General features: G+C 45.3%; 1 protein-coding gene across 3 annotated transcripts in view; it reads left to right on the top strand.

Moving 5' to 3' along the window:
• The window catches only part of podn (podocan), a 17,198-nt gene extending 6,175 nt beyond the window's left edge, over positions 1-11,023 (top strand). For all 3 annotated transcript variants that reach the window (XM_062555848.1, XM_062555849.1, XM_062555850.1), the window contains 8 exons: positions 37-130; positions 978-1,042; positions 3,381-3,490; positions 3,830-3,986; positions 4,196-4,311; positions 5,323-5,980; positions 6,822-6,970; positions 9,857-11,023. In XM_062555848.1, the coding sequence (XP_062411832.1) occupies positions 37-130; positions 978-1,042; positions 3,381-3,490; positions 3,830-3,986; positions 4,196-4,311; positions 5,323-5,980; positions 6,822-6,970; positions 9,857-10,052 (1,545 nt within the window). In that variant the 3' untranslated portion in view covers positions 10,053-11,023. The remainder of the gene's footprint in view (positions 1-36; positions 131-977; positions 1,043-3,380; positions 3,491-3,829; positions 3,987-4,195; positions 4,312-5,322; positions 5,981-6,821; positions 6,971-9,856) is intronic.

Here is an 11,023-nt window from a genome sequence, read left to right as displayed (position 1 = left end):
CTCCCTCAAGCATCCTCTCCTCTCTGTATTGTTCAGAATAACCAGATCACAGAGGTCACCACCGACGATCTGGAACGCCTCCACCAACTGCAGACTCTTAACCTACAGAACAATCGCCTCACTACTCAAGGTACTGTAACCGCTAGAGCATAGAAGGCCATGAACCTTAAAGGAGAGTTTTTTTTTTCTTATGAATATAATGACGATGAATCTGATGAAAGACTTGTAGGTTTAACAGAACCGAGAATAACATAACAGCGTTACCAAACCCCTTCTGGTAAATGTCAAACCATACTCAGCACTTTGAATGGCACATGAAGGAATAATCTATTCCTTTTGCTGAGCTTCAGGGTTTCAATATGCTCATGTGCTATTCAGTGGTGTGTTGTGGAAAATACAACGATTGCCATGGTTCAACTTTTAAAGCTTTTCAAGTCGTTCACATTATGCTGCAGAACTGCCTAAAGTAAAATAATGATAAAAACTCTGATTCGTAGAAATTGTCCGATTTTTCCCTCCTTTTTTAAATCCAACAATATGTGTTGACTTGATTGCCTTTGGTCACTAGCAGTGTGAAACAGATGCGAAATGTTGGAAAGGCTGAGAGAAAAGTCCAGAATATTCCTTTACAGGCAGAGGGAGAAATCCGGGGCTTATTTAATTGAAGCTGGGTACGCACCCTTGCTGGATGTAGATTCAGCTCTGGGAGGACTGGACTGTGTTATGTGGGATTTGCCAGCAGAAATACCTTTCTGCACTGTTTTGACTTAGTGAGACCACAAATGGTACCATTTTTTTTTTATACCTCTGACACACAGATTTATCCTTCCATTTGTTGCCATTTTCTCTTTACTGAATTCCATATTGACATATGTACAACCCACTCTGTGTGTGTGTGTGTGTGTGTGTGTGTGTGTGTGTGTGTGTGTGTGTGTGTGTGTGTGTGTGTGTGTGTGTACGTGTGTGTTTATTTCAAGGTCTTGAAGATGAGGGGTTTGAAGTACTGGAACAACTGAATTACTTGTATCTGGCCAATAATAAGGTAGGTTAAAAGCAGTTGTGAATACCTCTTGCGGAGAGTGGCCTGCTCATGAAATTGCTGGACATAATGTACTGTCCACTCCTTAGTAATGGTTTGGATAAGTGATTGGAAATAGATTGTGAATGTCTTTCATTTATGTCTGTGTGTGCTTGTGTGTGTGTGTGTGTGTGTGTGTGTGTGTGTGTGTGTGTGTGTGTGTGTGTGTGTGTGTGTGTGTGTGTGTGTGTGTGTGTCGTGATTTCTCTGGCATTCGTAAATTGCCGTTTTTCTTCTCATCTCAATCCCAAATACCACAACCTTTGGGCAAATCTGATGGCAGCTTACAGTCCGTAGACCTTGCTGCTCTGCCCTGGTTTGCTCAGCTCTGAGCAGCCTCAAGCCAGCTGTTACCAAGGGGGAGAGTGGCAGCAGCCATCAGCCCCACCACCCCCCACTCCACCCAACCACCCCACCCCACCACCCCACACCCCGTGCCAGCTTGGAGGCTTAATCACTCTGCGGATGTCTGTGCCAAGTCCTCGGATCTAAAACACTGTTGCTAGCGCTGCTGCAGCCTTTTGGACGTTGGGTTGCGATGGACAGATTTGTTGCTCTCTGACTTAAAAAGGATGAGCGTGTGAGAGAGATCCTGGAGGATCTTGGGGGATTTTGACAGTGCCCTAAGCTTCGCAGACACATGCCGCTCTAGAGCTGCCAAACTTCCCCTCTATCTCTCTCTCTCTCTCTCTCTCTCTCTCTTTCTCTCTCCCTATCTCTCTCTCTCTCCCTCCCTCTCTCTCTCTTTCTCTCTCTCTATCTCTCTCTCCCTCCCTCCCTCTCTCTTTCTTTCTCTCTCTCTCTCCCTCCCTCCCTCCCTCTCTCTCTCTCTCCCTCTCTCTGTTTCTCAGAGCCTTAAGGTGTCTGTCAGAAGGTAGCCAAGTGAATGGGGATCGTCTGACCCCACATGGCCGTGACGTGACGTGCTGCAGATCCACTTGATGTGATCTGTGTCAGGGGCCCGGTCTCTTTTAGTGTGTACATGCCCAAGGGCCTCTTTTTATTACTTCTGAAGCCTGTCCAAACAGCAGCAGCTGGCTTATTTATAGTGCGTGTGGTGACGCGTGCACACGTTGTTTTCACCTAACACAGTGCCCAAGGGCAAAGCCATCCTCACCAGCAACAGGGGAATATCAGATCTTTAATACCGTGTTCTCACTGCAGGCGGCCATGGTCGTATGTCGACGCTTTGTTGCTGTCCACACTGCAACCGTTTCAGCCACCAGGCAATGAGATGACCTACGGTCATTTATAAGAGAGCAGTCAAAAGATAGAGATGGTGTGTCTACTCTAGGTTACCTCATTGGAAGTGATTTACTTTTCCGACGTTCATTGTGAGAAATGGACATTGCTGTGACACTGTGTGAACAACATTCTGTGTGTCCTTATTTCACTGGACTTAGGTGTTCTCTGTAGCTCCGCTGTTACCGAGAACCACACAAAATGGACTCAATTGTACCGTGATTCGCGACCAGCTAAAAGCCTATGAGTCATGTTGACAGCCCTGTCCCTGATTTGTCAGCAGTTGAAGATCAGGTTAAAAGCCTCCATTTTTGGGTCTTCGGTTGCACAGACACAAACGTCGGCAGAGCTGAACTCAAGAGCTGTATTGTATTGGCAGACTATACATCAACAAGTCAACTTATCTTATTATTTTATGTAACTCAGTAAATTCAGAATTTGAGCAGGGACGACCACTGAATAAATTAATTTGATCAAAAAGAAATAATCATGATCAAGCTTAATAAATCATAATTCATAAGGATGCAAACATAATGCATAAATCATGAATTCATAATAATTCATGTACCCTTACTTTTGCCAAAAGCTCAAACAGTGCCTTCTTATCGAGATGGATGTCTCAGCCACTACTGTATGTCCAGGAGGCTTGTATGTGTGGACGAATTCTTGCATAGAACTCTCTGGGCCTAAAGACAGCCTGAACTGCCACTGGACACCGAAACCCTAACCAGTAGGCCACGCTGCCCCTTGTGCAGTAGAAATAAAGCACAGACTCCCCAGAGTAATGGTCAATGGGTGCCTCTCATTATGCCTCCTCGATCCTCGATGCTCGATCCTCGAGGGGCGTTCCCACTGATCTATAACTAACACTGGATAGACTATCCCATTGTTTCCCCCCCATCATTCTTTATGTAGATCAGTGAGGATCGAGGCATCGAGGAGCGAGGGAGGACGTATAAACGCTGCATGAGAGGCACCCAATCTTAAAAGACTGCTGGACACCTTGAACTCCTGATGACCCTTTGCTAACCCTCTCCAACTCTGTCTCTTTGTACCAAAGCTCACTGCAGCTCCAAAGCACCTTCCACCATCCCTGGTCAGTGCAGACTTTGCCGCTAACCAACTCACCAAGATCTACCCATACACGTTTGGCCAGAAGCCAGGCCTCAAGTAAGGATAACTGCTGCTGCTTCGCCTTTGTATTGATTTTAAAGTGTGTTTTTGATTATTTCTTTGATTTTAAATCTAGTTAGATCCAAAGCTCATGGCAAAGCTTTTCTAGATGTTTGGATACAAAAACATTCTACTGCTTAGGTGCAATTTATTTTCATTTAATGGGGATCCAAATCAAATCAAATCAAATCAAAATCAAATGTATTAGTGCAATCAATCGAACAGATGGATGATTTGTATATAAATGTACTTTTATGTACTAAAAGTGTGTGTGTGTGTGTGTGTGTGTGTGTGTGTCTCTCTCTGTGTGTGTCCCCTTACTGTTAACTCTTCTAGATCAGTGTACCTACATAACAATAAGCTGACAGATGCAGGCCTCCCTGAGGACATGTTCAATGGCTCAAGCAGCCTAGAAATCCTCATCATGTCCAGCAACTTCCTGCGTTCGGTCCCCAAGAACCTCCCCCTTGCCCTCTACAGGCTCCACCTGAAGGTGAACCCCTCTCTGAACCACACACCACCCTGTCCCTAATGCTACACCTGAAAAGGACACACAAAACAATTGATTGTGACAAACAACAAATTAAACAACATTAAGCAAATTTCAAAATATTAATTGAGATGCGCACAATTTAGAGGCATTACGGCATATTGACAATGCTTGCACTTTTACTATGCTTTGTGGGGGTTGTTTGCATTCAGAATAACAAGCTGGTCAAGATTCCCTCGGGTGCTTTTGAGAACCTCTCCAACCTATGGGAACTTTGCCTACAGAACAACCTCCTCAGCAACGATGGCATGGACAATGAAACCTTCAGGTACATGAATAAAAGCAGATCGGTATACTCCACTCCATCATTTCTAAAGGCTGGCCTTGTGGCACCCACACACAAACTCATATATGTCACATACTACAACTCTTGAGTTCTTATTGTGCTATGAGGCCCCATTTTGCTGTAATAAGGACATCTTTTGTTCGTGGAGAAACGTACTGTCGTGAGTCCATCCCTCTATCTCCTTCTGCTTCACTCATTTTTGCCCCATCTTTGTTTGTGATCTCAGAAACATTGTATTGGTTTTCATTGATTTGTGTAAAATCTAAAGTAAAATTTTAGTAGATTTTAAAATAAAATGTAACTCTCCATTTTTGAAAGCACGTAGGTCTAGAGTTACATTTTATTTTAAATTAAACTTGATATGATGAGGAGATACACTCACTTTCCAGCAGGCTTCTGGGCCATTTGTGGTGTGTTTTTTGTTCTCAGAATATTATCATCATTGCCAATATCTCTCGACAATAACCAAACTGTAGCTCATTTTTTATCAGTGGAACCTGTGGTGTTGTGGGTGTTGGCAAGTCAAATGTTTTTGCCGTTGCTTAGTTGCTTAGTTGCTTAGTTAGCTCGGCCCATTACGATGTTTCAACCTTCATAATTGTACACCATAACGGTATTTCAACCTTGATTAATCCTCTTAGCATAAATGGTCTGTAGAGAACATGTAGGATTCAGGCTACTGCCATGTATAATAACTAGAAGACCTTCACGGATGTACTGCATTGTCTCTTGCTAATAGGGCATTACTGTTGTGTGCTTCATGATGTATTATGTTAATCAGGCTTGATTTTTGATCAGCCTCAAGCTGTGAGCATTCCCCAGCCAGAAGCACAGAGAACATTATTCTCCATAGTATAGCAGGAAGGACTTGTGTGTTACCACATATTGTACTACATAAATGAAAATACATTTATCATACTACGCAGATGAATAAATGTTATTGATTTTTCTCATATGGGAACACATTTTGCGTCTTTCTCTTCCACTCATTAGTCAGCTGAGGAACCTGGAGTACCTGGACCTCTCCAACAACAACCTGACGGAGGTTCCCGACAACCTCCCGCGCAACCTGGTGGTGCTCCACCTGGAGAAGAACTCCATCCGCAGCATCTCGGCCTCGGCGCTGGTCCAGGTGCGCAACCTGGAGTACCTGCTGGTGCACAACAACCAGCTGCGCTCGCGCTTCATCGAGCCCGCCGCCTTCCGCGGCCTCAAGAAGCTGCACACGCTGCACATGTACCACAACCTGCTGGAGCGCGTGCCCCGCGGCCTGCCGCGCCGCGCCAAGACCCTCATGCTGCTGCACAACCGCATCGCCGAAATCGGCCGCAACGACCTCGTGCTGCTCTACACGCTCACCGAGCTCAACCTCAGCTACAACCGGCTGACCAACGCGCGGCTGCACCGCGAGGCCTTCCGCAAGCTGCGGCTGCTCGAGCGGCTGGACCTGTCGGGCAACGGGCTGCACGCGCTGCCACTGGGTCTGCCGCGGAGCCTGCAGGTGCTCAAGGTCAAGGACAACCGGCTGGACAGCATCCCCGAGGGCGCGCTGGCCGGCATGGGCAAGCTCAAGGAGGTCAACCTGGCCAACAACCAGCTCAAGCTCAACTCCATCTACCAGGGCGCGTGGCAGGAGGTCACTGAGCTGACGGTGAGGGAGGAAAGGAGAGGAATGAATGGAGAGAGAGAGAGAGAGAAGGAGGAAGAGGAGGAGGGGTTGAATGGAGAGAGAGAAGGAGGGAGAGGAGAAGGAAGGGAGGAATGGAGAGAGAGAAGGAGGGAGAAGAAGAGTAAGGGAGAGGGTAGGGATGTGCTGATGGTATAGGAGGGAGGGAGGATAGAGGGAGAGAGTGGGAGGAGAGGAAGAAAGGAGGGGGGATGTGCAGTGTATGGTGAGGGAGGAAGGGAGAGAGGGATGAACAGATAGAGAAGCAGGAGAGAAAGAAGGGAAGGAACAATATACTGAGAGGGAAAGAGGTGACGCAGTGGAAAATGACTGACTCTGTAGGCACAAACATTTTTCAACAAAAATACAGATGATTGAATTAGAGTGAACACTGATGGATGTAATTGTGATATTCTTGGAAACGACGCGTAGGGGCTAGAATGACATTTGGGACTTCTTAGAAATCTTTCGTTTGGAGTAATAACCGTTAGTAGTTTTACCATTATTTTGACAAATGGCCATTTAGTTAAATGCTTGGCCAGCTTTTAACATAGTTATGCAGTTGACATAAGATTTGGTGAGAGAGTGTATGTATGTCATGATGATGTGTTATTTCTCTTTCTGTCTTTTTCTTTCTCTCTCTCTCTTTGTCTGAGATCCAGATGTTTGGTGGATTTGTTTATATGTGTCAGGATATTCTGTGTGTGATATTGCGTGTGTGTACATACGTGTCCTGATTATGTGTGTCGGTGTGTGTGATATTGCGTGTGTGTATATACGTGTCCTGATTATGTGTGTCGGTGTGTGTTGTTGATATGCGTTACAGACCTTGGATCTGTCAGGCAACCTGCTGTCTCATATCCCGCCGGACCTGCCCGAGTCTCTTGAGTTCCTGCACCTCCAGCATAACCGCATTAGCCGGCTCCCCGAAACCGCCTTTGACAGCACGCCCAACATCAAGGGCATCTTTCTGAGGTGGGTCTGCTCTGCACCACCCACAACCACACAAACACACACACGCGCACAAATGCACACAGACACAGGCACACGCTTGTGTTTATGACTTCCAATAATTATGAAAACAACAATATTCATATATAGAAAATGAAAATAACAATATTCTCTTTTTGTCTTCAGTTGTTATGTGCATCATCTTTTTGCATGTACTTTTTTTCTCTCGGATTATGTTTACATTTCAATTTGGATGATAGTTTCAAAATGACTAAGTATGATAGTGATCTCAATATTGAACAAAAGTATTAGTGATAATGATTTTTTGGCTCAATTGAGCAGCCCCAGAAGAAAATGGTGGATCAGTTCTAGGCTGTGCTGGTTTCTGCCATTAGACTTGGGAAGGGCGTGAGCATGCACATGTGTATCCAGTGTCCACTTCTGGCTGTGTGGTTGGAGGAAGAGTGATACGTCTGGAGCCCAGTCCACTCTCACTGTTCTCTATTACCTCATTCACAGCACTGGACATGTGTTTGGGTGTGTATGTGTATGGGAGAGAGAGAGAGAGAGAGAGAGAGAGAGAGAGAGAGAGAGAGAGAGAGAGAGAGAGAGAGAGATTGTGTGTGTGAGAGAGAGAAAGGAAAAGGATAGGAAGAAAAAGAAAGAAAGAAAGAAAGAAAGACTGTTTGTGTCTGTGTGTGTTTTTATGTGTGTGTGTGTGTGTGTGTGTGTGTGTGAGAGAGAGAGAGAGAGAGAGAGAGAAAGAGAGAGAAAGAGAGCACAAGAGAAACACAAGAGAAAAGTGATGAAATCCATCTGCATGATGTATGTCCTTGTGCTGAAGATGATCCCTGGGGTATAAATGATTGTTTGGCTGATATTTATCTTATAGTTATGTAAGATTTCTCCAGCTTTCAGATAGCCCCAGACACAAATACACTCTTTTGAAGTGCTCTCGCACAAACAGCACTGAGCCAAGTTGTTTGTCCTGTTAAGAGGATGTTAATTTTTGAATAATCAAATGGGATTGTGCTGACTACCTCTTGAATTTGATTATTTTGAACCCCTACAGGCATCACATCAAGACTATGTAACATTTAACCACATTTGTGGTTTGTATTTGAGCATACATATCTGTCTGACTGTGTATTTAAGAGAGAAAGAGAAGGGACGAGGAGTCAAGTGGGTTCATTCAGAGTTGTGTTATTGACTCTCTCTCAGTCGGCTTGCGAGGGCTGATGAGAATTCGGAGATGAACATTTGCGTGCCACTCCGAGGCGTAGCCGCACTAATCTTCTTTGTATCGATTCAGTTTCTGCCGAAGTGCTCTGTGTTTGTCCACAGCCACATCTGTGGGGATGGGCCATTTTCACAGCTGGAGAGCTATTCTGGGAGCCCTCTGCACAGCAACACATCAACAGTTGTGTTCATGTGTCTTTATATTACTCTGTGTGTGTGTGTGTGTGTGTGTGTGTGTCTCCGTGTGTGTGTGTGTGTGTGTGTGTGTGTGTGTGTGTGTGTGTGTGTGTGTGTGTGTGTGTGTGTGTGTTGTGTCTTTGTCTGCCTGCATTTGATTTTGAACATTTTGGTTTCCACTTGTGACTATGTGACACATTTATCTGTGTGTGTGTATGTGTGTGCTTGTGAGTGGGTGTGCACACGTGTGTGTATATGTGCTGCGTATACTGCGTACGCGTATCTGTGATGCATATATACTGTATGTGTGAGTGTGTGTTCCTTTTTCCCAACCAACTGATATGGGTGTATTTAATTGCACATGCGTGGAGACATGTGTGCGCGTGGGTGTGTGTTTTTCTGAATGCCTTCCCTGTTGTGTACTTGGCGTGTGGGTTGGCTGACATGAGTTCGATGACTCACGGCGACTACAGGCTTGTCCACCACATCTCTGCTACCCTGCCCCACGCTCCTCTGCTCTCCGCTGCTCCTTTCTCCATCTCTCTCTCACTCTCTCTCTTTTTTTTTCGTTCCCGATGCTGCCGAGTGGAAATGGCCCCTGGCCCTAATGGAAGAGGCTTCTGAGAGAGCGTGCCGTTTGCTCCATGCTGCCGATGAGGTCAAACTGAACCTTGAAGTCCTGTGGAAACGGAAGGGGCATTTCGTATTTTTTTTTTCCATTTCCTTCGGAGGACTGGAACATGGCTCTCTCTCTCTCTCTCTCTCTCTCTCTCACTCTCGGCTAATTCGATTTTTCTTTCTTTCTCTTTTTTTTTTCCAAAGCAGGGTCGTGGTGCCTGCTCGCCTGCCTGCCTGTTCTGTGGGTCTCTCCACTTGCCCTCAAATGTTGGGATTCACTTACAGCTTAGTTTAATGAGCCGTTGATGATGGTGATAATGAAGTGCACCACCTGAGAGTTTGATTGCCTGAGCATCTCCCTAATAGTGCACTGTGTACGTGCATCTGTTATGGGCTTCCACTTGAAACACTGAAGCATGTTTGAAATTCAGCATTGCCAGCTCAGTGATGCCAAATAAAAAAATGCTAAAAAAAACCCCTTTTTATACAACAATTAGATCCGGTCGACAAGAGCCATTCTATGAGTCATCACGAAATGCGATGTCCTTGGTCATATTGCTTAAATATTTATTTTTGTCCTTGTCACGTTTGTCCTTCTAATTCTATTTTTAAACATTTAAACACAAAGACTCTGTGAAACTGTCAGGTGATTAAAAAATGAATATGACCTCACGTGGTACCAGTCATGTTTGACACTGACTCTGAGACTGAAGATGAGCCTTGCCTTGAAGACATACAGTAGCCTTGAAGACATCTCATCTGTATAATGTAAATGAATGAGGTGTAAGACAGCAGGGCTGTGCATTTGATGGACAGAAAACTCCCCTCCCCCATCTTTTGATTGACTCTCTCATTTCCTGTCTCTCTGCCGCTAAGGTTCAACCCACTGTCAGCGAACGCCGTGAAAGAGAGCTCCTTCGCCCACCTGGTGCACCTGCAGGTGCTGGACATCGGCTACGGTAATGCAGCCCAAGGCCCCGGCATCGGCGAGGAAGAGGAAGAGGAAAAAGACCTGGCGATATGGGACCGGGCCGGAGGAGGAGGAGGACAGGGCGACGACAGCGAGGCCTAAACCCACACGACTGTGAAGACGAGCCGCCGTTGACAGTTCCAGACGGATCCTGGTGCCCCTGTGCCCCTGTGCGTCGTTAACTCTCTACGCCTAACGAGAGCCTCCTAGAAACCGAGCTCTTCAGACCTCTTCAACCTGAGCTCTTCAGTTCTTAAGTACACCGATTCGGACTATTGTGATATGGGGAGTTGGGAGAGGAAGAGAGCCATTCAGATAAGTTGATGAGGGTTGTGATTGCAATAGAGAGACTGCAAATTTTGGGCTATTGGTAAAGAAATGTATTGAATAATTTGCCCCCCCCCTCCCTTTGTGGCTGGTGCAGGATACCAGACCAGGATCCCCCCCCTCCCCCTCCTTTTTGTGTTCACCTAGGATGACTGCAGACATGTTTATTTTGCTTGTGGTGACACCATAGGAGAGAGTTGTACACAGAGCAGGCTTTGAGTTGTATCTCATGCAGGTTGTACAGTATCTCATACAAGTTGGTTTAAGAAGAAGGATGGTCAAGTAGCACAAGATAAATACATGATAAAATATATAAATATAATTATGTAAATAAGTAAAATGCATACATACCATGAGCAAGGCCCATACAGTAGATTGTGGTGAACAAGTGAATGATGCGACTAGTAATCAGTGTGACTAGAATCAGGGCTACTGATGCTCCCAAAAGGGTCGGTTAAGTCGGAGGAGCAGGGTCACCTTTAGGTCTTGTCATTGAATGATGCCTCTCAGCCAATTAGCCATTCTGCATGGACACTAGGCTATTGCATGCTATTGCAAAGTTACACGTCTGTGTTTTTCAAACCTTCTTGTCCTTTATTTGTGCAGTAAATGTGGGGTTTCTTTTGCGAATAAAGATTGCATCTATTTTTGTATGGTATGTAGAAATATTCACTCACGTGACATCCGACTCACTATCATATTTCTACACTTTTTTTGCATTCAAAATAAAATTCTTGGCAGATAAA

The sequence above is a fragment of the Sardina pilchardus genome, chromosome 15, assembly GCF_963854185.1.
Source record: "Sardina pilchardus chromosome 15, fSarPil1.1, whole genome shotgun sequence".
Lineage (NCBI taxonomy): Eukaryota > Metazoa > Chordata > Actinopteri > Clupeiformes > Clupeidae > Sardina > Sardina pilchardus.
This window is presented reverse-complemented; position numbering and strand designations above follow the sequence as displayed.